Source organism: Oncorhynchus clarkii, chromosome 4 (genome assembly GCF_045791955.1).
Source record: "Oncorhynchus clarkii lewisi isolate Uvic-CL-2024 chromosome 4, UVic_Ocla_1.0, whole genome shotgun sequence".
In the NCBI taxonomy this organism is placed as follows: domain Eukaryota; kingdom Metazoa; phylum Chordata; class Actinopteri; order Salmoniformes; family Salmonidae; genus Oncorhynchus; species Oncorhynchus clarkii.
This window is the reverse complement of record NC_092150.1, coordinates 22,146,184-22,165,935: the sequence shown is the minus strand read 5'-3', so window position 1 is coordinate 22,165,935 and position 19,752 is coordinate 22,146,184. Positions and strand designations below refer to the sequence as shown.

Genomic DNA, 19,752 nt, shown 5'->3' with positions numbered 1-19,752 from the left:
TACAGTCAATAATACAATAGAAAAAGTCTATATACAGTGTGTGCAAATGAGGTAGGATAAAGGATGTAAGGCAATAAATAGGCCATAGTGGCGAAATAATTACAATATAGCAATTAAACACTGGAGTGATAGATGTGCAGAAGATGAGTGTGCAAGTAGAGATAACTGGGGTGCAAAGGAGCAAAATAAATAACCATATGGGGATGACGTAGTTGGATGGGCTATGTATAGGTGCAGTGATCTGTGAGCTGCTCTGACAGCTGGTGCTTAAAGTTAGTGAGGGAGATATGGGTCTCCAGCTTCAGTGATTTTTGCAGTTCTTTCCAGTCATTGGCAGCAGAGAACTGGAAGGAAAGGCGGCCAAAAGAGGAATTGGCTTTGGGGGTGACCAGTGAAATATACCTGCTGGAGTGCGTGCTACAGATGGGTGCTGCTATGGTGACCAGTGAGCTGAGATAAGGTGGGGCTTTACCTAGCAAAGACTTAAAGATGACCTGGAGCCAGTGGGTTTGGCGACGAATATGTAGCGAGGACCAGCCAACGAGAGCACACCGGTTTCAGTGGTGGGTGGTATATGGGGCTTTGGTGACAAAACGGATGGCACTGTGATAGACTGCATCCAATTTGCTGAGTAGAGTGTTGGAGGCTATTTTGTAAATGACATTGCCGAAGTCAAGGATCAGTAGGACAGTCAGTTTTACGAGGGTATGTTTGGCAGCATGAGTGAAGGATGCTTTGTTGCAAAATAAGAAGCCGATTCTAGATTTAATTTTGGATTGGAGATGCTTAATGTGAGTCTGGAAGAAGAGTTTAGTCTAACCAGACACCTAGGTATTTGTAGTTGTCCACATATTCTAAGTCAGAACCGTCCAGAGTAGTGATGCTGGACAGGCGGGCAGGTGTGTGTAGCGATCGGTTGAAGAGCATGCATTTAGTTTTACTTGCAATTAAGAGCAGTTGGAGGCCATGGAAGGAGAGTTGTATGGCATTGAAGCTCATCTGGAGAATATGATTGTTATATCTCAAGATTAAGAAACATATGCTGTCCATAACATATGTCTAAATGTACCAGGTGTAGTTAGCTAAATAGAAACATATGAGAATAATGAGAATAATGTGAATAATATTATATATACAGTGGGGCAAAAAACTATTTAGTCAGCCACCAATTGTGCAAGTTCTCCCACTTAAAAAGATGAGGCCTGTAATTTTCATCATAGGTACACTTCAACTATGACAGACAAAATGAGAAAAATAATCCAGAAAATCACATTGTAGGATTTTTAATGAATTTATTTGCAAATTATGGTGGAAAATAAGTATTTGGTCACCTACAAACAAGCAAGATTTCTGGCTCTCACAGACCTGTAACTTCTTCTTTAAGAGGCTCCTCATTACCTGTATTCACTCGTTACCTGTATTAATGGCACCTGTTTGAACTTGTTATCAGTATAAAAGACACCTGTCCACAACCTCAAACAGTCAAACTCCAAACTCCACTATGGCCAAGACCAAAGAGCTGTCAAAGGACACCAGAAACAAAATTGTAGACCTGCACCAGGCTGGGAAGACTGAATCTGCAATAGGTAAGCAGCTTGGTTTGAAGAAATCAACTGTGGGAGCAATTATTAGGAAATGGAAGACATACAAGACCACTGATAATCTCCCTCAATCTGGGGCTCCAAGCAAGATCTCAACCCGTGGGGTCAAAATGATCACAAGAACGGTGAGCAAAAATCCCAGAACCACACGGGGGGACCTAGTGAATGACCTGCAGAGAGCTGGGACCAAAGTAACAAAGCCTACCAGAGAATTTGGAGTTTGACTGTTTGAGGTTGTGGACAGGTGTCTTTTATACTGATAACAAGTTCAAACAGGTGCCATTAATACACACTACGCCGCCAGGGACTCAAATCCTGCAGTGCCAGACGTGTCCCCCTGCTTAAGCCAGTACATGTCCAGGCCCGTCTGAAGTTTGCTAGAGAGCATTTGGATGATCCAGAAGAAGATTGGGAGAATGTCATATGGTCAGATGAAACCAAAATATAACTTTTTGGTAAAAACTCAACTCGTCGTGTTTGGAGGACAAAGAATGCTGAGTTGCATCCAAAGAACACCATACCTACTGTGAAGCATGGGGGTGGAAACATCATGCTTTGGGGCTGTTTTTCTGCAAAGGGACCAGGACGACTGATCAGTGTAAAGGAAAGAATGAATGGGGCCATGTATCGTGAGATTTTGAGTGAAAACCTCCTTCCATCAGCAAGGGCATTGAAGAGGAAATGTGGCGGGGTCTTTCACCATGACAATGATCCCAAACACACCGCCCGGGCAACGAAGAAGTGGCTTCGTAAGAAGCATTTCAAGGTCCTGGAGTGGCCTAGCCAGTCTCCAGATCTCAACCCCATAGAAAATCTTTGGAGGGAGTTGAAAGTATGTGTTGCCCAGCAACAGCCCCAAAACATCACTGTTCTAGAGGAGATCTGCATGGAGGAATGGGCCAAAATACCAGCAACAGCGTGTGAAAACCTTGTGAAGACTTACAGAAAACGTTTGACCTCTGTCATTGCCAACAAAGGGTATATAACAAAGTATTGAGATAAACTTTTGTTATTGACCAAATACGTATTTTCCACCATAATTTGCAACTAAATTCATAAAAAATCCTACAATGTGATTTTCTGGATATTTTTTTTCTCATTTTCTGTCATAGTTGAAGTGTACCTATGATGAAAATGACAGGCCTCTCTCATCTTTTTAAGTGGGAGAACTTGCACAATTGGTGGCTGACTAAATACTTTTTTGCCCCACTGTATGATGCATTTTAGAAATTAGGAGGTTCATCATCAGCATTGCTATCAGAGGATCAAGATGATGACCACACTGAAATGGTCTTCTAACAGTTGTACTCAATATATTGACAGGGACATAAGCAATTAAAAGCTTGTGATTCAAAAGGAACGTGTTTTTGTGTCACTCATCGTGGTAACCCTATTCAGGTGTAAATGTTGTAATGAAGCTGCAACTGAATCAAACACACTGCAGAATGTTGTTCCTGGGCCATAATGAAGGACATTCTAGTACAGTTCAGACAACCTGATAGGGTTGTCTTTGAGATGATACCAGTATCAGGATACCACTATACTCAATCTTCCATGGTAAAAAAAGAAAAACTCAACTCTATTCTCCTTTAAAAACCTTCTGTATTTAAAATATTTTGTGATATAGCTTGGAAAAATAAACAAATGTGACTATAGGTGACAGAGCGAGGGCTGCTTCATGTTTTGGTTTCTTGCCACAATACTAGATAGTGGTATCATGACAACCTAGCCTAAAGATTCAGACCTTACGGTCACTGTAATTCCATTTTTCCAGTAAGGTCTGAACTGCAGGCTGTCGTGATCAGGATACTGCAGATATCATGCTAGGCTAGCTAATGCTAAAGCAACTTATTGGATTCGATGACACCTCCGGTAGCTACTCAACCCATCCCTAGGCGTCACATTTTCACGGAATGTTAACTGGAGGAAACAAATCAAAACACATTTTTATTTGAATTAAAGTGTTGTCCCCCAGTGCATAAACAATGTTATTTTCATAGTGCGTGTTTCCCAGTGTGGAGTTGATGGAATGTGATCGATCCCATGCAATGGTTTAAATCTAATGATTTATATATACACTAGATGACATAAAGGGGCTGCTGTTTTGAAGCCACCGCACCTCCATCTTGGCACTCCCCCACCAATGAAAAACAATATTTTGGAAGCTATATAAATGCATTTCTTAAATGTTTAAATTTATTTTTGCTGCTTTTATTCTATTCTTACAGACACATTAAGGCATACTTTTACATTATATGATGTGAGCTAAACATATATTTGAAAACGATGTCCTTAAAACCTCTATGGGATGGGTCCCCCTTCCAGGACATAGACATCTTATACGGGCAGAAAGCTTAAATTCTTGTTAATCTAACTGCACTATCCAATTTACAGTAGCTATTACAGTGAAAAAAATACAGTGCTATTGTTTGAGGATAGAGCACAACAACAAAAAGCAACTGGTTCACCTTCAGAGGTGAATGTATCACCTTCAGAGGGGATCCCCCACACACTGTTTTTCAGTGGCAGGGACTGGCAGACTAGTCAGGATCGAGGGTAATATGAATGGATCAAAGTACAGAAAGATCCTAGATGAAAACCTGCTCAAGAGCGCTCAGGACCTCAGACTGGGGCGAAGGTTCACCTTCCAACAGGACAACGACCCTTATCACACAGCCAAGACAAAGCAGGAGTGGCTTAGGGACAAGTCTTTGAATATCCTTGAGTGGCCCAGCCAGAGTCTGGACTTGAACCTGATCAAACATCTCTGGAGACCTAAAAACTGTTCATCCAACCTGAAAGAGCTTGAGAGGATCTTCAGAAAAGAATGGGAGAAACTCCTCAAATACAGGTGTGCCAAGCTTGTAGCGTCATACCCAAGAAGACTTGAGGATGTAATTGCTGCCAAACGTGCTTTAAACAAAGTACTGAGTAAAGGGTGTGAATACTTATGTAAATGTGATATTTCAGTTGTTTTTTTTTTACATCTGCAAAAATGTCTAAACCTGGTTTTGCTTCATCATTATGGGATAGTGTGTAGATTGATGAGTGAACAAAAATGTCTAATCCATTTTAGAATAAGGCTATAACAAAATGTGGAAAAAGTCTGAATATTTTCCGAATGCACTGCGCATCATTGTTTCAATCTGATCCCATGCAATGTTTTTTACATCTCTTTTGTGACATCTAGTGGCTGACATCAAAGCTTTTCAAATACCAGTCCTAATTGTACAGACTTTTTCAGAAAGCAATAATACAGGTGAACACATACTATATTTTTGAGAAAATCTGTTCAGGAGAAAATATTAAGTGATTCCACCAAACGAGTACCTTTGGGGTAGTGTAACTTCGTCCAAAAATACATTTATTTCACAGATTTTCTACATTCTGTCATAAAGAGCACGTTCAACTTAATAAAAACATGTTTTCCCATCTCAAAAATGACTATAATAAGTTCCAAATAAAGTAACAGGGTTGACGATTTCATCTTAAATCAGCCATAAATCCCCTTGTGACAGGGGGAATGGAAGTTTGTTGTGTCCAACAGGGAGGGGCAATTGAATGCAGGTTTCACAAAACATTTCTAGCCTGTTGTCTATGGGTAACAGGGTTGACGTGTTTGCTATGCTTTACTCACTCAGTTTTCCACTACAAAAAAACAGAAAATTGTCAAAAAGTAGAACCAGCTCACCTGCTTTGATTTGACTAGAAGATGTTCAATGTTTCTTTAGAATAATAAAAAAATAAGGAATAGTTTCACCATATTAAAATGAGAGTTCAGTTCACGTAACAGGATTGACCTTAAAATGAGGGACATACATTTCATATGATTAGATGAATGCCTAATCACATTAAATAAATAATCTTTTGAAATAACTAGGGCTTTACAAAACTTTAAAATGTTGTGGTTAATCAGGTTAAAGTCACAGAGGGTGCACAGAGGCACTTTAGCAAGTCTTTATTCATATAAAAAAAAGTTTAAAAAAAAAAACTTTCCATGTGTTCTAAATAACAGGCTTTTAACATGCAATATTGGTGCACAATTTATATTTAAAGGGGGGCTGAACTTCCTGATTTAGCCTCGGTTTCATTTCTTCTCATTAGGAAATGTGACTGAGAACTAGATTTGGGTGTTTTGACGTGGGTGTCTCTTGTGTGTTGTATTCGAAGGTGGGAAGTGTTTGCAGGCTTGCCAGGTCTAGGAAAGATGTGTCCCGTCCATTAACCAAACAAGGTCCACCCACAAGGCCTAAAAACTAGACCTAAGTTTTTTGCAGCAAGAGAGGAGTTGCTACATTTATCCAATAGGTGTCTCCATAATGATAATCTAAATACACCTGTTAATAAATTTAAAAAATTGTACTCTACATTTCTCCCTTTGTTATATTGTTTCATCAAACCAAATGATTTAATATGAACTATAGAAGTGATTGATAGTGAAATGGTTAAGACATGTTTTTATTTTTAGAAAACATTATTGTGAAATGGTTAACACAGCTCGGAGGGAATATCCGTCATCGGTGGACCTTTTTTTTTTATAAAGAATGCGTTGTTTGCGTCACCAAGCGGTGCCCTTGAAAGAATGAAATCCAATTGTTAGACGCTACCACGCCCCTCTAAATCAAAAGCAAACATGGATAACACATTGTTCTAAAATAGTATTTTTTTCAACTAGAGAATAAGAATAAAAAAGTCCCAATCGTTTGCTTTTTTGCGTCTTTTATTTCATTAAAAAATTAAAACAAGAATTGTGAAGGAGAATGATGTAGCTAGCTAGTGCTAGTTAATTTGTTTGTTGTTCTCACATCACTTGTCATGACTGCCTGCTTCAGCACTCTCTCAACACCAATGACTGTACTCAACACACACACACCTCTCTGGCCCTCCCCCCACTCACCCACCCAGCAACAGCCTGCCTCACTGCTTGATAGTCAGCAGTAGCAGGTCACAGTGAAATTAAGTTTTTAAAATTAAGCGAAATGCAATGGCGGCTGCAGTGCAATTTAGAAGTAGCCAAAAAACCCGCGACTAACACATTTTTACCAGCAACATCGCTTTCAAAGTCGCCCAATTTGAAAGAAAATCGCAGACATGGCAACCTTGAGCGTTTGTACGTTCACTCTGCCAAAGCAGTACACATTTACAGTTACTTACCCTTCTAGATAACTTTTAACAGTCTAAACAGGTCTTGTGTCTGGTAGTAGCTTAGACTAGCTAGCAACCTTATTTCGCCAATTAGCTTCAGCCGGCTGGTGTGCAACCGTGACAGTTGGTTTGACTTTGGATAGCCTATCTGTGGGGCTAGTTAGGGACCGTCAATAAATCATGTTGCACATATTTTAGTAGTCTCAAATGCTTTCAATATTTGTATATTCATTTCTACATTTTATTGTTGGTTTGAGGTTTTTAAGTGATTTAAATTTGGAGCTATTGAATTTTATGTACATTGTGTAATTTACTGGTGGTCACTAACTACCCCCATAGGGAAATTGTATGTCAAACCAAATTGACCATGGGCATTAAGATCGGGTGCTGGTTGCACTCCGAATTGATAATTACTTGGGTGCTGCTGGTTGTGGGAAAGATGTAAATGACCCCAGCCCAAGGAAAACTGTTACAGTACCCTCCATTCCATTACATACAGTACCATCTTTTCCTAATTATCTCTCAAATATCCGTTTTGAACGAGACTGGCTTTATAACCAAAATTATCCTATTTACACTTTGTAGTACATTTTTAAACTAGAATAAATGCTTTTTTATTAACATTACCTCATAGGCCATTTTCTACCAGAGAAGTTGTATATTTCCTTCAGTTGCTCTTTAAAATATCAAAAGGCACTCTTTTCATGGAATGAGCCTGATACACAAAGACTTGATTTGATATTTGCTGTTTAAGTAATTTGGGCAGAATTTGTAAACAATAAATTCATATTAAATGAATATTTCTCAAAGATATCCTATTTGTGAAAACAAACTAATTTCCTCTCACTGTTTCCACAAGAAAATGTAGTGAAAAAAAACATCACAGTATAAAGAACTGCAATTGTTTTCAACAAAATAGCTATTAAAGACATCAGTTATGACTGTTGTCATATTTTAGTATTTACAGTATGTTGGTGTACACATGTCCCTGTAAGAAAAAAAATCTAATCAACAAATCAAATGCTTGTAAAAAATATTTCACTGGGCTCAAGAGCAATTACCATATAAGCATTTAGGGCCCAGCTGATAGTCTGTCCTCACTTTCAGATTTAAACCAGTTTACGAATTCCATTATGCTAAGCCCCAACACTAGTGGAAATGATGAATGATTATGAAATACATAATCTCCCGTGGTACCATCATTGCAATATGACAGCCAAATTTCATTCATCCTATCCAATTTTTTCCTTATTTAAGAAAGAAAATTACTGGCCCAGTAATCAGATATACAGCAGGGCTGTCTCCAGAGTTAAGCCAACTTCCATTAGGCTTCAACCTCTCTCACATTTTAGTAAAATACATGCACATAGAGATACACGTGTTCATCATGTCTGACCCTTCACAGTTTTCACATCCCTTATGCTTTGAATCACTCTTATTTGGTCTTAATATTTTGTAAAATATCCTCTTTACAGTAATGGTTGTTTGAAACAGTGCTGTCTTTTAAGTGGTTTACATAGCTGCATGCTACTTTGCTTGAAACCACACTGTAAAATCATAGCTTGCTAAAGAAAAACCATAGCGCGATTCAAATCTATTACTGTTTGTCCTCAATGCATGCCCAATGTTCCTCCAATCTGTGATGCATTATGAGTATAATTGAAAATTAGTAGTACATCTTTTTTGGGGGAGGGTAATTTATCATGGTTCATTGTTCCACACTGACACTTTAGCCCTGTCTCTAACAAGGAGTTGGTAGCTCGAGGGTTGAGCCATCAGCCATGGAGAGAAATTCTGCTGTAGTGATGCATTTTTGCTGCTTTGTTGCTAATTGTGGCCTCCTTTCTATTGAATTTCAGTCGAGTAAAAGAGCTTGTTGGCATGATGCTGGAGAACTGCCTGGGCCATTATCAAAGATACTCTTGATCTTTTCAAAAGCAGGAAATAGATTTTTCTCCCTGTTCAACAGCAAAAAAGTAATTTGCAATGCATCCATTAGTTCTTCATTAAAGCAAGATTATATTGGACTGCAAATCACATCTGCCTTTTGATGATTAAAGGGTGGCATTTTTGGGGCCAAAACTAATTACTAGTCTAAATGAATGAAAATGAAAAAAAAAACAGGCATGTTTTTACATTAGATAGTGTGGCCTGTAATTAGATTCATGCTAATTCCACTATTTCTGCTCCTGTAATGAGATGAGAATGTCCTCAACTTTGTTCTCTTCTTTTGTAGGCCATGCTAACAGCTCCAAATGTATAATTTTGATAACACTGACTGACAGAGTTTACATAAATCGATTTGTCGTGTTACCTGAAACAAGTCCCAAATCTGTGAGGGACCAAATTCTTCTTCAAGGCGAGGGGCGGAAGTGGTTTGATGGGTGAAATGGGTGAAAAGGGAACCCAAGACAGAATGGTTACAGCTGCTGGGCTTTTGTTGTTATTTTATAAAAACCTGCCGATTTATTATTGAGAGAAGAGATTGTAGTGGCAGCACTGGTTTGTAGTCAGCTGACTTTGGAGCTGGGTTATCAGTTTGTTTTCCACTACTTCCACTCTCTCTCCTATTAAAAATGACACTTTTATAAAATAAAGGCTGTACCAAAGACAGTACTGTGGCTGTACTATAATGAAGGTGCTATACCTTTACTGTATGTCTAAGTCAGACCTTCTCTCACTGTGGTCTTACATGTTGCACCTTGGCCTGCTCTTCTAAATGAAGAATATGCCACTGGGGGAAAGGATGGTCAGATTAATGTAAGACCCCAGAGCAACCCAGAGACACAAACCGGATGTATTATGTTCAAGAGAAGCGCATATCCCCCTGCCTGTAATGCACCATAGATAAATGAGGCTTGTAAGCATAACATGCTTATATGTCAGATACGCCTGATTTGTAGTGAGACTGAAAGTTCAATGTATACATCAACTTCACATGTATACATTTGTAAAGTTTCATATCTTGCAATCAGAAATGAGTCAATATTGATCTCAGCTTTAACTTTTACTTACAGTATACTTTAAACCTAGTATTGCATATTTAGTAAGTTCTCAACTGATTACTCCTCAGAAAAATGCTCTCTCTCCCAAATTTCTACATGCAATGCGTTTTCACAAGACCAGACCTCCTTTCCTTGCAAAAAATATATGCAGTAGCACTAATTTTTAAGCACAGGAATCGTTCTATTTCTGCTGAAGTGAGATTTTTCTACACAGTCCGTAGCCGTTCCAGAAATTCAAACCTCATAACATTTCAGCCAAAGCTTATACTAAGCTTGTTAGTATTTCTGATGCAGTGGGTGATATGGCTGCTGCATTACCATAAATCAGCAGAATTAACTATGATCTTCAACAACATGTTTAAAACTGGCCACCAGAAGTTTGCAATATGTTGCACAGAATATTATGATAACATGTCATAATAAATGTTTAGAATCTACTTAGGACCGGGGTTCAAAATACATTCTATATTAATGCTTTTTCTTCAATTTAACAAAAGTGTTTCACAATCACAAGTGAAACATTGACGCAAAATGGTTTGGATCAAAAATCTCCCCATAAATGTTCTAATAATATTTTCTTCACATAGTGAATGGTGAAATTAATGAATCAACTGTAACAACTGAGCAAGTTCCTCTTTTATACCTTTATGTTAGCATTTTACATTGGAGGTATCATTTGAGCAGTGTTAACTACTACTACTACTGTATGGCTGCATACCGGGAAAGTATTCAAGTTTAGAAATATATTTAACTTACAGTACATCTCCCAAGGCAACTTTGGACAGGAGGAAATTAATACATTATACTATCATAAAATACCAAGCTATTCTTTGAAAGGGTTACCAGCTTTTTAGGATTCCTTTGTTGACACATAAGTATCATATTGGGATTAGCATTCCATTTGCTGGGACAAACATCTCTTTGAACCCCAGAATCTATACTGGAGGTGCCCAGACAGAAAAAAACATACTTACACAACAATGGTATCTTAAGTACTGTATCAAGGATCAGACAGTCAAACACATTACCAAACAATGCATGTGAGCATCTTTATGGGTTAGGTACAGTATGCATCATGGTTTACTATCAGAATAATGACTGGTGTGAATAGGAGATCACGTCATATGATCTTCTGTAACTTCACCAGTGTAGCGAAAACCCAGAAGTGGTTGGATGGTAGAGTGACTGAGTTATGCTTGCACTTTGCTTTATAATGAGTATAGAGCAACATTTTCAGTGCAAGCAGTCATAATAAGAGTTTAAGTAGGAACAACAGTAATATTACTCTGGTATTGTGAAGCATCAATTGTGTTTATAGTACATAAATCAAAACAACTTAGTACAGTTATCATTTATCCAACCACTGAAATGTGTTCAAATGAAATATATGTAACATGACTTATTACTTGGGTCGGTTTTTCCTCAGTTTTATCTTTTAATATGGTCCACATCAGGGTAACAGAAATATTCAAGCTATACCATTGGACAAGAATATAAATTGTTTTATGTATATGTGAGAAAGGGGCTTCTTAAGTAGGGGAAGGGGCAGGCCTAATGATTTAACAGAAAGCAACGCATCTCATGAAATCTGTGAGAAATCCTAATGTCACTTATGTCTGCCTTTAATGCAAACCAAATGAATCTCTGCTGTAATAAGAAGCTTCCCAGAATTAGTTTCCGCTTGCAGAAAATTGCAAAAGGCTAGTACTTTATCTATGAATTTCACTCGAGCATAAGCAAAAACCCCTCATACATTATTTGGTTACGTTCCATCAGTAGCAGAAATAACATTGTGCAAATTCTATGCATGTTAATGATAAATAGAAATCCACCTGCTTTCAGATAAAATGAGTTTAATTTTCCGTTGCCCAGTGTCTGGTTGGCCTTTCATAAATTACTTATGCACACAGCTATTATTAAAATAGGGGGAAAGCAAATTAGAAAGTCTTCCTATCTCCACTGGATTTAGCCAAGGCCAGGCCGTAGCTAACACAGTCAGCATTTCTCTCTGAAATTCTGCTCTCCTGAAAATGCTCCCCTCATCTCTGTATTTATATGCTGTTGTAGGAGCTGTGACCCTGTTTTCACTAAATTAACCTAAATCGTTTTAAGTTCACACACATAAAGGAATTTGCAGACTTCTTCTATGTGTGTAACAGAATGTATTTGTCGCTGGATTCATATTTCCTTTTGCTGTACAACCTGTCCCCTGCTTTTGCAGGAGACAATAGCAAAACCTCAATGGTTGAAAGATACCAATCTAAAAGGAAACCTGGAATGCTTGTAGCTGTGCTGTGAGGAAAACAACTTGTCAGGGAAATAATACGTGTTGGAATGAGGGCAGGTTCAGAGTGCTTTTACAAGAATTCCATTTAAATATTTTTCTATTAGAAATAAAAATCAACTCAAGTTAGCCTTGGGTGGTACAAGCAGTACATTTCCTTTGGATACATAGTTAAAGACCTATGCAGTGGTAGGCCTGTTGCAGTGCGGGTTTGATTGAACACCTGCCCGAGGTTGATATGCTGGGGATGAAAAAAGTTGTACATTTCTAATTATCCAAGAACTTAAGGGCACCACTTCCATTTACTTTTCATTTTCAAACCACCATATTGTCATGCTCTAAGAATTCGATGTAATACTTTTCTTAAATGGAAGACATTTTTTTCGGACTAATTTAAAACGTCTCATCTCTGCATGCTCAACTGTCTGATTGCCCCATGAAAGAATGACTTCATAGAAATAGCATCCCCTTTTTGAAAAGGAACACTGGTTCTTCCATCTATGAGTCAAAGAAAGGGAATGAATGATTCTCAAATGCAAAAATCTGCAGTTTCATCAAACGCAGTCAGGCCTGCCCTTAAGCCAGGGTCGCCAGAGCCTCCAGAGGCTAGTGCCATCACTGAGACTCATCCAAGGCCTTAAGGTCCTTCAGACAATAAGGCTTAACCTGTTAATTCCCAAGGGAAACAGAGAAAAATGTTTAGTAAATCAAATGACCTGGAAGGAACAAAAACCTTTGCTAGTTGTCAGTTGATGCAAGACCGTTGCTCCTCGGCAGTGCAGATCAGTGCACGTTTGGAGAGTGGTGGGGGCAATACATTACCACCATGGACTGTGGCCCTACATTACCAGAGAGCCAGTGAATGTGTTCACGCTGACGTGATGCAATGAAAAGACCTTTGTGAGTTTGAGGGAGATGAACCAGGCAGAGTTCCCTGCCATGCATGCAAATCTCCAGCATCTAAAGTGCCCCTAGAGACATGCTTTTGCCTTGGAGCACTAGGTGAAATTTCATTTTAATTTGAACATAGCCCGATGATTGGTACAATATGATTTCTACCCCCTATCTCTTTGTTAAATAGGCAACATTATTATTATAAGACAACGTAGGGAGGATGTGCTTTTGAAGTGTACATACAAGGTTATTGTTGACTATAACTTAGACTTCGAAGGCTGCGTTTACACAGACAGCCCAATTCCAGTCTTCTTTTCTTTCCACTTCTTGGTCTTTTGCCCCTAATTGGGCAAACCCAGTGTTTTCAAAGAAAGGTGAATTAATGAAGTTAAAACATTTATTGCATTCTCTGATTGATTGATATGGAGATATGTACATTTTTGTCATAACTAGAAGACACTACTCATAAAATAATAATTCTCAATCCATATTTACTATTAGGGTGAATGTGAAGTTAAGCGTGATGTAATTTAACTGTGGAGGAAAAATGCCCATATATATATATATATATATTTACCATCATTATAATTGGCCATACAGTACTTAAAAAAAAACTGTATGCAGAACTAGTGTTGTAGTGCCCTCCAGTGGAAAGTCTCAAAAATGCATGTTTTCAGTTGAGCTCGGCACCAGGATATATTACATCTGTATTTCATACAATCATCAGGTGAAAATAGTAATGTGAGAAAATAGGTGTGGGGAACTGCAGGACCCTTCATACATGTAATATGTTATTCTGATCAAAGGAGTGCACTCTATTGGAATAAAAGATTAGTCCACCCAGCATAGATAAACCATTTAAAAAAAATACACATACCCCAGAGTAAACAGTGGATAACATGATTAGTGTTAAAGGGACCAGTTTATTAAAACATATTAGGGCATTTAAGAGTGACACATTTGACAGACTAAATAGCTGTGCCTGTGAATTAGTGAGTAATCCCTTGTAACAAGATGAACTAAAAACATATTTAACTGATGTGCAGTATGATGGAGTAAGACGTTTAAATTAAAGCTGTAAATAAGCCACTTTGGCTGTTTGCATTAAAGTTGTGCACTTTGCAAGTATGCTGTGTCTAGTTATTAAATCATGCAATTTGACATAAAATAGTTCACCAAGCAGCCATTGGACATAAAATAAATGTCTGAACACTGAAGTGAGAGACCAGAATTGTAACAGTAAGAGATCCAGACAAGGCTAACACAACAGTATTTTGGAAAACTTCTGATACTAAGTTGGACAATTTATTTTCGAACCTTTATTTAAACTAGGCAAGTCAGTTAAGAACAAATTCTTACTTGCAATGACTGCCTTCCCCAGCCAAACCTGGACCAATTGTGCGCCTCTCTATGGGACTACCAATCACGCCGGATGTGATATAGCCTGGATTTGAACCAGGGACTGTAGTGAAGTCTCTTGCACTGAGATGCAGTGCCTTAGGGCTCCCGAGAGGCGCAGCAGTCTAACAAAATAACCACATTGATGCTTCAACCAAACAACAAATCAAGCTTGGACATTTTGGGCAAAGCTCGTAGGCCATTTATTGAAAAAGATTCACACATGGAAATGTGTCATCAGTCATTAAATGACATCTTCCAATCTACTACCAGCAAATAGAAAAGAATGGCACATTTCTATCTCAATAGATCTGATTTGTGAGTTTCCTGATGGTACTTGGTAATACAGAGTTCATTGTACTAAGAGGAAAATACACAATTATTCAATCAAAGGAAATACATTTTTCCAGCTGCAAGCCAAAAGAAGACATCTTAACTGGTCTTTCATTTGCTTTCTGGCACATAAAAAAACATCCTTTCACAGAAAATGTAATCTCATAATATTAAGGCAGTGTATTGATCACAGAAATAACAATAAACATTTTAGAGGAAAATGTTTGATATCACCAACACTAAATTCTAAATTATGACAGCTTGGTCACTACAACTTTGTCCAACATTAGAATAGCATTCGTTTATCGTTTTTATGACATAAGGTAAAAGCATCTCGGAAAAACTGAATTCACTTTTTCGGCTTGACACATTTCTCCTTCTCAAACTGGGCTATCTGGCTGAAGAGATCTAGGAGATTTGTTGGCAGCTCTTTTTTCTGACTTCCTCCTGCGGATGATCCCTTACCATTCCGAGTGGCGTCAGTGGAAGACCTGTAATCTCCTCCATCAGACCTTCGAGTGCCCCTCTCCTGCTCTTTCTTATCGCCTCGCTCTGTGCTACCATACTTCCCACTATCTGATCGCCTGTAAGTGGATATGTGGGACTGTGATGGGAGGTCGTTGGTGTACTGGTCAGATTTGCGTGAATGCTCTGAGCCGGCAGATGAGGAGGACATTCTTCTGTGTTTGACTTTCTCCAATGAGCTGGGAACGTCTTGTGGGCCACTTTGATCCTCCTGGCCCTGGCTCTTCCTCTGGCCCCTGGAGCCTTCCCTCTCCTTCACGTCTCCATCACTGGTCTTGTCACCACGGACACCTTTTCCCTTGCTGACCTCAGCTCGCTGAGGAGAGGCGTCAAAAGGGTCATCTTCAAACCTGCTGTTGTCCGGAGCGTCAGACACGGATGATAAAGAGCGGTACGAGTGGCTCCTGCCCTTGCTGGGGGGCTGACTGCCTTCTTCAGTACTCTCTGGCCCCTCAAACGGCCTAACCACGCTAGATTTCTGATCCAGGAAGGAGGCGGAGGTGTTGGGTGGGGCAGGGTACCACTCCTCCTCGTCATCAGCCACACTCCTGTTGTCCCTGGATGAAACCTGCTGGTGTTTCTTCCCTCGAGATGACCGTCTGTGTTTGCGCTTCTTTTTCTTTGACTTCCTGCGACCCGAGGAGGATCGGTCAGAAGAGGAGGAAGACGATGATGAAGAGGAGGATCTCCTTTGTTTCCTTTTCATTCTAGAGGGAGTTATAGCAGACAAACTATGTAGCTACATATGAAATAGGTTATATTTGTGATGAACTTAAATGATGAATGATAATATTTCGCCAAATTAAATTACGTGTACGTATTTTGTTTTTACAAGACAACCGATGAGCTGACAGTTTACCAGGTTACCTTTCTGACGGATTGGTATGGATGTACCTTTTTTCTTCTTTTAAGATCTTACGCAATTTTTCTGCACTTGTCTCCACATTCTTAGCCTTTTCCGCTTCCTTTGCAGCTGCCTCTTCTCTCAGTTTGAGCGATTTCTTTAAAGCAGTCATTTTCACAGTAAAATTTTACCCGTTTTCAAGAGATGAAAAATTATAAAAGGGAGGAAACCAGCAATGTGAAAAACATTCCATTAATTAATTTGAATGGATAAGGACAATGGGGAAAATGGCATATACACAGACATGTTTACCATAGCATGATCCAGAAATCACAAGCAGAGAACAAATGTTAATTTTTCCAGGTGGACAAAAAGGGTTTACATTTACCGCATTGAGACCAGGTCCAGCGTACCAACCATTTCCATTCCAGTTGTAAGGTTGTTTGTTCCCCCAATAGACAAGCGACAATCAAGGCAGTCGGGTAGAGTCAAAGGGCAGGATCCCAGATCAGACAAGCACACAACAAAACACTTAATCAGTATTACAAGGTTCCCTGTGTGTTACTCCAAGCACGCTAACGACAGAGAACTTTTCACTGGCCCTTTCCCCCCAAAATGTTCATAGTTCACAATGTTCAATGATCAGTCATATGAGGAATAGTTGGCATTGCCATGGAATGTTCCAGCTCACCTGGATAAGCAGCTCTATTTTTTTTAATGCTTCCTTGGCGTCTTGGAAGGAGTCGTCTAAGGCCAGGGCTTTTCTATAGAGACCTTCAGCTGTGACTAGCTTTTCTTCCTCCTCCAGTCTAACAGAATGAAAAAACAGTTTTTTTCAGTGGAAGGTTTGTCACTTGTAAATCACTTCAGTGCACACAAGATAATAAAGGAAGTGGATAAACATTCCTACTTACTGGCCACCTCGCTCGACCAGGGTCTGGCATAGGTATTTCTTTGCATTTCTGTGGGTTGGGCAGCTTTCCAATGCCAGCTCAAAGTCAGTTATTGCCTTCAGCAAACTCCCTTTGTTAGCATACCTGGGAAATCAAATGGCAAGTTTATATTAGCTGTAGGACCACAACTACATTTTATACGACAATTAAACATCACGTTTCAAAAACCTGTGGTCAACAGAGATAACTATCAGAGTGTAGGCTAGGAGTGCTGACTATTAGATTGTTAATGATCGATCACATTATCAATAAAATAAGATGGCTACTCACAGTGCACCACGTGCCACAAGGGCTTCCACATTGTTAGTGTCGATCTCTAAGGCCTTGTTATATTCATTCATTGCTTCGACATGGCGGCCAGATTTGAAGTGGTCCACACCAACCCTTACACTGTAGCGCAGACATATTGACAAAGAAAGATCAGGACCAGTTCATTCATTCTGTAAACATTCAGCTAGCAGAGATTTAGTGACATGCTGCTGCAAATGTCAAAATGCCCCAAAAATGTCAATGTCAGGCATACCATTTAAGAGCCCAGGACGCAGACTGCTTCTTTCGGATAGTTGTGGCAAAGTCCTCCTCAAGGAAATGTTTGCTGTAAAGGAGAGTCCCAAAATACAGTCAAGTGCTGATAAAAGGGAGCTACAGATATCAATTTATGGAAAGCGTGTCTTCTGAACAATAGCAAAACAACAAGTTTGTCTTCTCACCTCTGTAGCCCTCTCATGAGTGAGGGAGGCTGTGTGTCACTGACCCCAATCTTCCCCAGGAGATATTCCACATTAGATGGATTGGAGTAGCCAAGAGAACCCTCTAAAACCCTGTCATAGGTTTCAGTGTTGTCGTTTGCAACCCTCACACTGCGACTGGGTAAAACAATGAAAAAAATACAATGAGCAAAGATGTAGCCTAAGTTCTAGCATAACTATTTTTCTTCCAATTAGAATACATCTGTCTTACCTGTATTGAAGTGGCATATCATCTCTACTAAAAACTCCAAGCTTTAGGTTCATCAGATTTGGGCCGAGGGAGGAGGGCTGAAGTGAAATGGTTATCTTCTCATGGTATCGGTCAATGTCCTTCACTCCAGCTAGAGAACAGCACATGGTACATAGTTCAGTTTGTTGACTTATGTTCACAATGCAGTTGTGATAAGTTGTTTACATGTACAACACAAAGTTAGCTAGTGTGCACTGTGCATTCACCTCTTATCAAATCATTAAGCTGATAGTATGATAGCGGATCATCATGATTGCCATTGGAAGGTACATCTCTAAGGGGACACAGGGCCTGAGGAGAGAAATAAAGCAGAGAAAGAGGCTACCACTTACTCTTATTTCTTCAATAGGGCACACCGACACCAGGCCGAAGCCACAAACCCTACCGTGAGCTCCAGATCCTCTATGTCTCGCTCTAGTCCACCTCCCATGCAGATCAAAGTTACAAAGAAGCCAAAGTCCCTGATGGAGTTGATCCTGCCTATCACAATGTCCCCTCGCTCAATGTCCCTGTACAAGAGATTTCTCCGTTCCTCAAACGACACCTCCATGAACTGCTCCAGAGGGGGCATGATGGCGTAGGGCTCTAGGAAAAGGATACAGTCGTTAGTCCACACTCAAGACAACATGTTGGTTTACCTCTAAATTTCACAGTAACCGTTACCTTCTCCTTCCTCCTCTAACACATCCTCCAGAAGTGCACTAGACTTCCATGATGGCGCAAACAGGATGTCAGCTTTTCTAGCAATGAACTGCTCCACTAAGGCATTGTCCTCCCCTCCATATTTCCTGTAGATAATAGTATTAACATTATCAGTACACCTGTCTGGAAATGTGCAGTTGACAGTGTTGGAGCTCAATTAGCCTACATTTGGATTCAAATAAATGTGGATTCAATACTGTCTGTGTTGTCCATTTAAATTACCTTTGATAGCTGGCTTTGGACAAGTCAGGTTCAATAGCCTTGAAATCTGGATTTTCACTTTGTTCACATTTGAGATGGGTAAACAGGCTTTGTCCATGGTGAGACAAAGTCTGCCTCAGTAAATCTCTATCCATTTTCAGTTATTGGCATCAGAATTCAGCCTGGTTAGCTAGTATGCACATCATCCTGTAACAGAAGAATAATATGTTAGCATAATAGCTAACTAGTAGCTAACAAATATATTTTAATGCAGCGCGGCCAACCAGCCCAACTCACGTCACGAGAGCAACATAGCTAGCTGGCTAGCCAGCTGTAAATATATGGCTCTGGCGCTAGCTAGCTAACGTTAGTTGTTGCTGCTGCCCTGTACTGCGGACAAAAAGCAACTTACCGAGCAGTTGCAGATGTGTACAAAACATTTACGCGAATTATTGACATAGCTAGCAGCTAGCTATCTGACAGAAGAATCTGTGGGAGCGTTCTAACTCTCGAGCGTCCGGAACTTCAATCTTATGTGTTACAGTTATTTGGTCCCAAGAGGAACAAAACCCTACTAGGAACCTTTTTGAGTTAATAGGGTTGCCATAGACATATTTTGTAAACACAATGTTGTTGATAGTTCTGGATTTCTCCTCCTTCCAGTCAAACAAAACATTCAGGAGACAGTTGCATCGTCTTGCTGAGAGCCTCTTTAATCCATAGCAAAATGTTCTATAAATAGTTTTGGTTGGGTTTTCCTGTATGTAACACAACAGGTATCGAATAATTTCTACAGTGGTTAGCCTAAACTGAGGGTATAGAGCCCCACAGTGGAAGTGTCACAATACCCATAAAACCCACTTTTATG

The 19,752-nt window shown here is 39.5% G+C and overlaps 1 protein-coding gene across 2 annotated transcripts; it reads right to left on the bottom strand.

Moving 5' to 3' along the window:
* Window positions 1-14,506: 14,506 nt before the first annotated feature.
* LOC139406602 (tetratricopeptide repeat protein 14-like) lies at window positions 14,507-19,421 on the bottom strand. Of its 2 annotated transcripts, none has more exons than XM_071149367.1 (13): window positions 19,297-19,421; window positions 18,906-19,091; window positions 18,645-18,769; window positions 18,367-18,566; window positions 18,188-18,272; window positions 17,943-18,072; window positions 17,693-17,848; window positions 17,506-17,577; window positions 17,253-17,372; window positions 16,944-17,066; window positions 16,721-16,838; window positions 16,053-16,186; window positions 14,507-15,892 (listed from the first exon to the last, which is right to left on the bottom strand). In XM_071149367.1, the coding sequence occupies exons 2-13, from the start codon at window positions 19,037-19,039 to the stop codon at window positions 15,010-15,012; spliced, it is 2,280 nt and encodes a 759-aa protein (XP_071005468.1). In that variant the 5' UTR covers window positions 19,040-19,091; window positions 19,297-19,421; the 3' UTR covers window positions 14,507-15,009. The 2 variants fall into 2 exon arrangements, with proteins under 2 accessions (XP_071005468.1, XP_071005469.1); XM_071149368.1 differs by having other exon boundaries at window positions 16,080-16,186.
* Between the last annotated feature and the right edge of the window lie 331 nt (window positions 19,422-19,752).

Bases quoted from the DNA above. Each gene is read 5' to 3' on its own strand.
- LOC139406602 (XM_071149367.1), bottom strand. From the start codon at position 19,039: ATGGATAGAGATTTACTGAGGCAGACTTTGTCTCACCATGGACAAAGC. The intron at 17,849-17,942 runs GTAAGACAGATG...TGTTTTACCCAG, and splicing joins GATATGCCACTTCAATACAG to TCGCAGTGTGAGGGTTGCAA. The intron at 16,839-16,943 runs GTAAGTAGGAAT...TCATTCTGTTAG, and splicing joins CTGGTCGAGCGAGGTGGCCA to ACTGGAGGAGGAAGAAAAGC.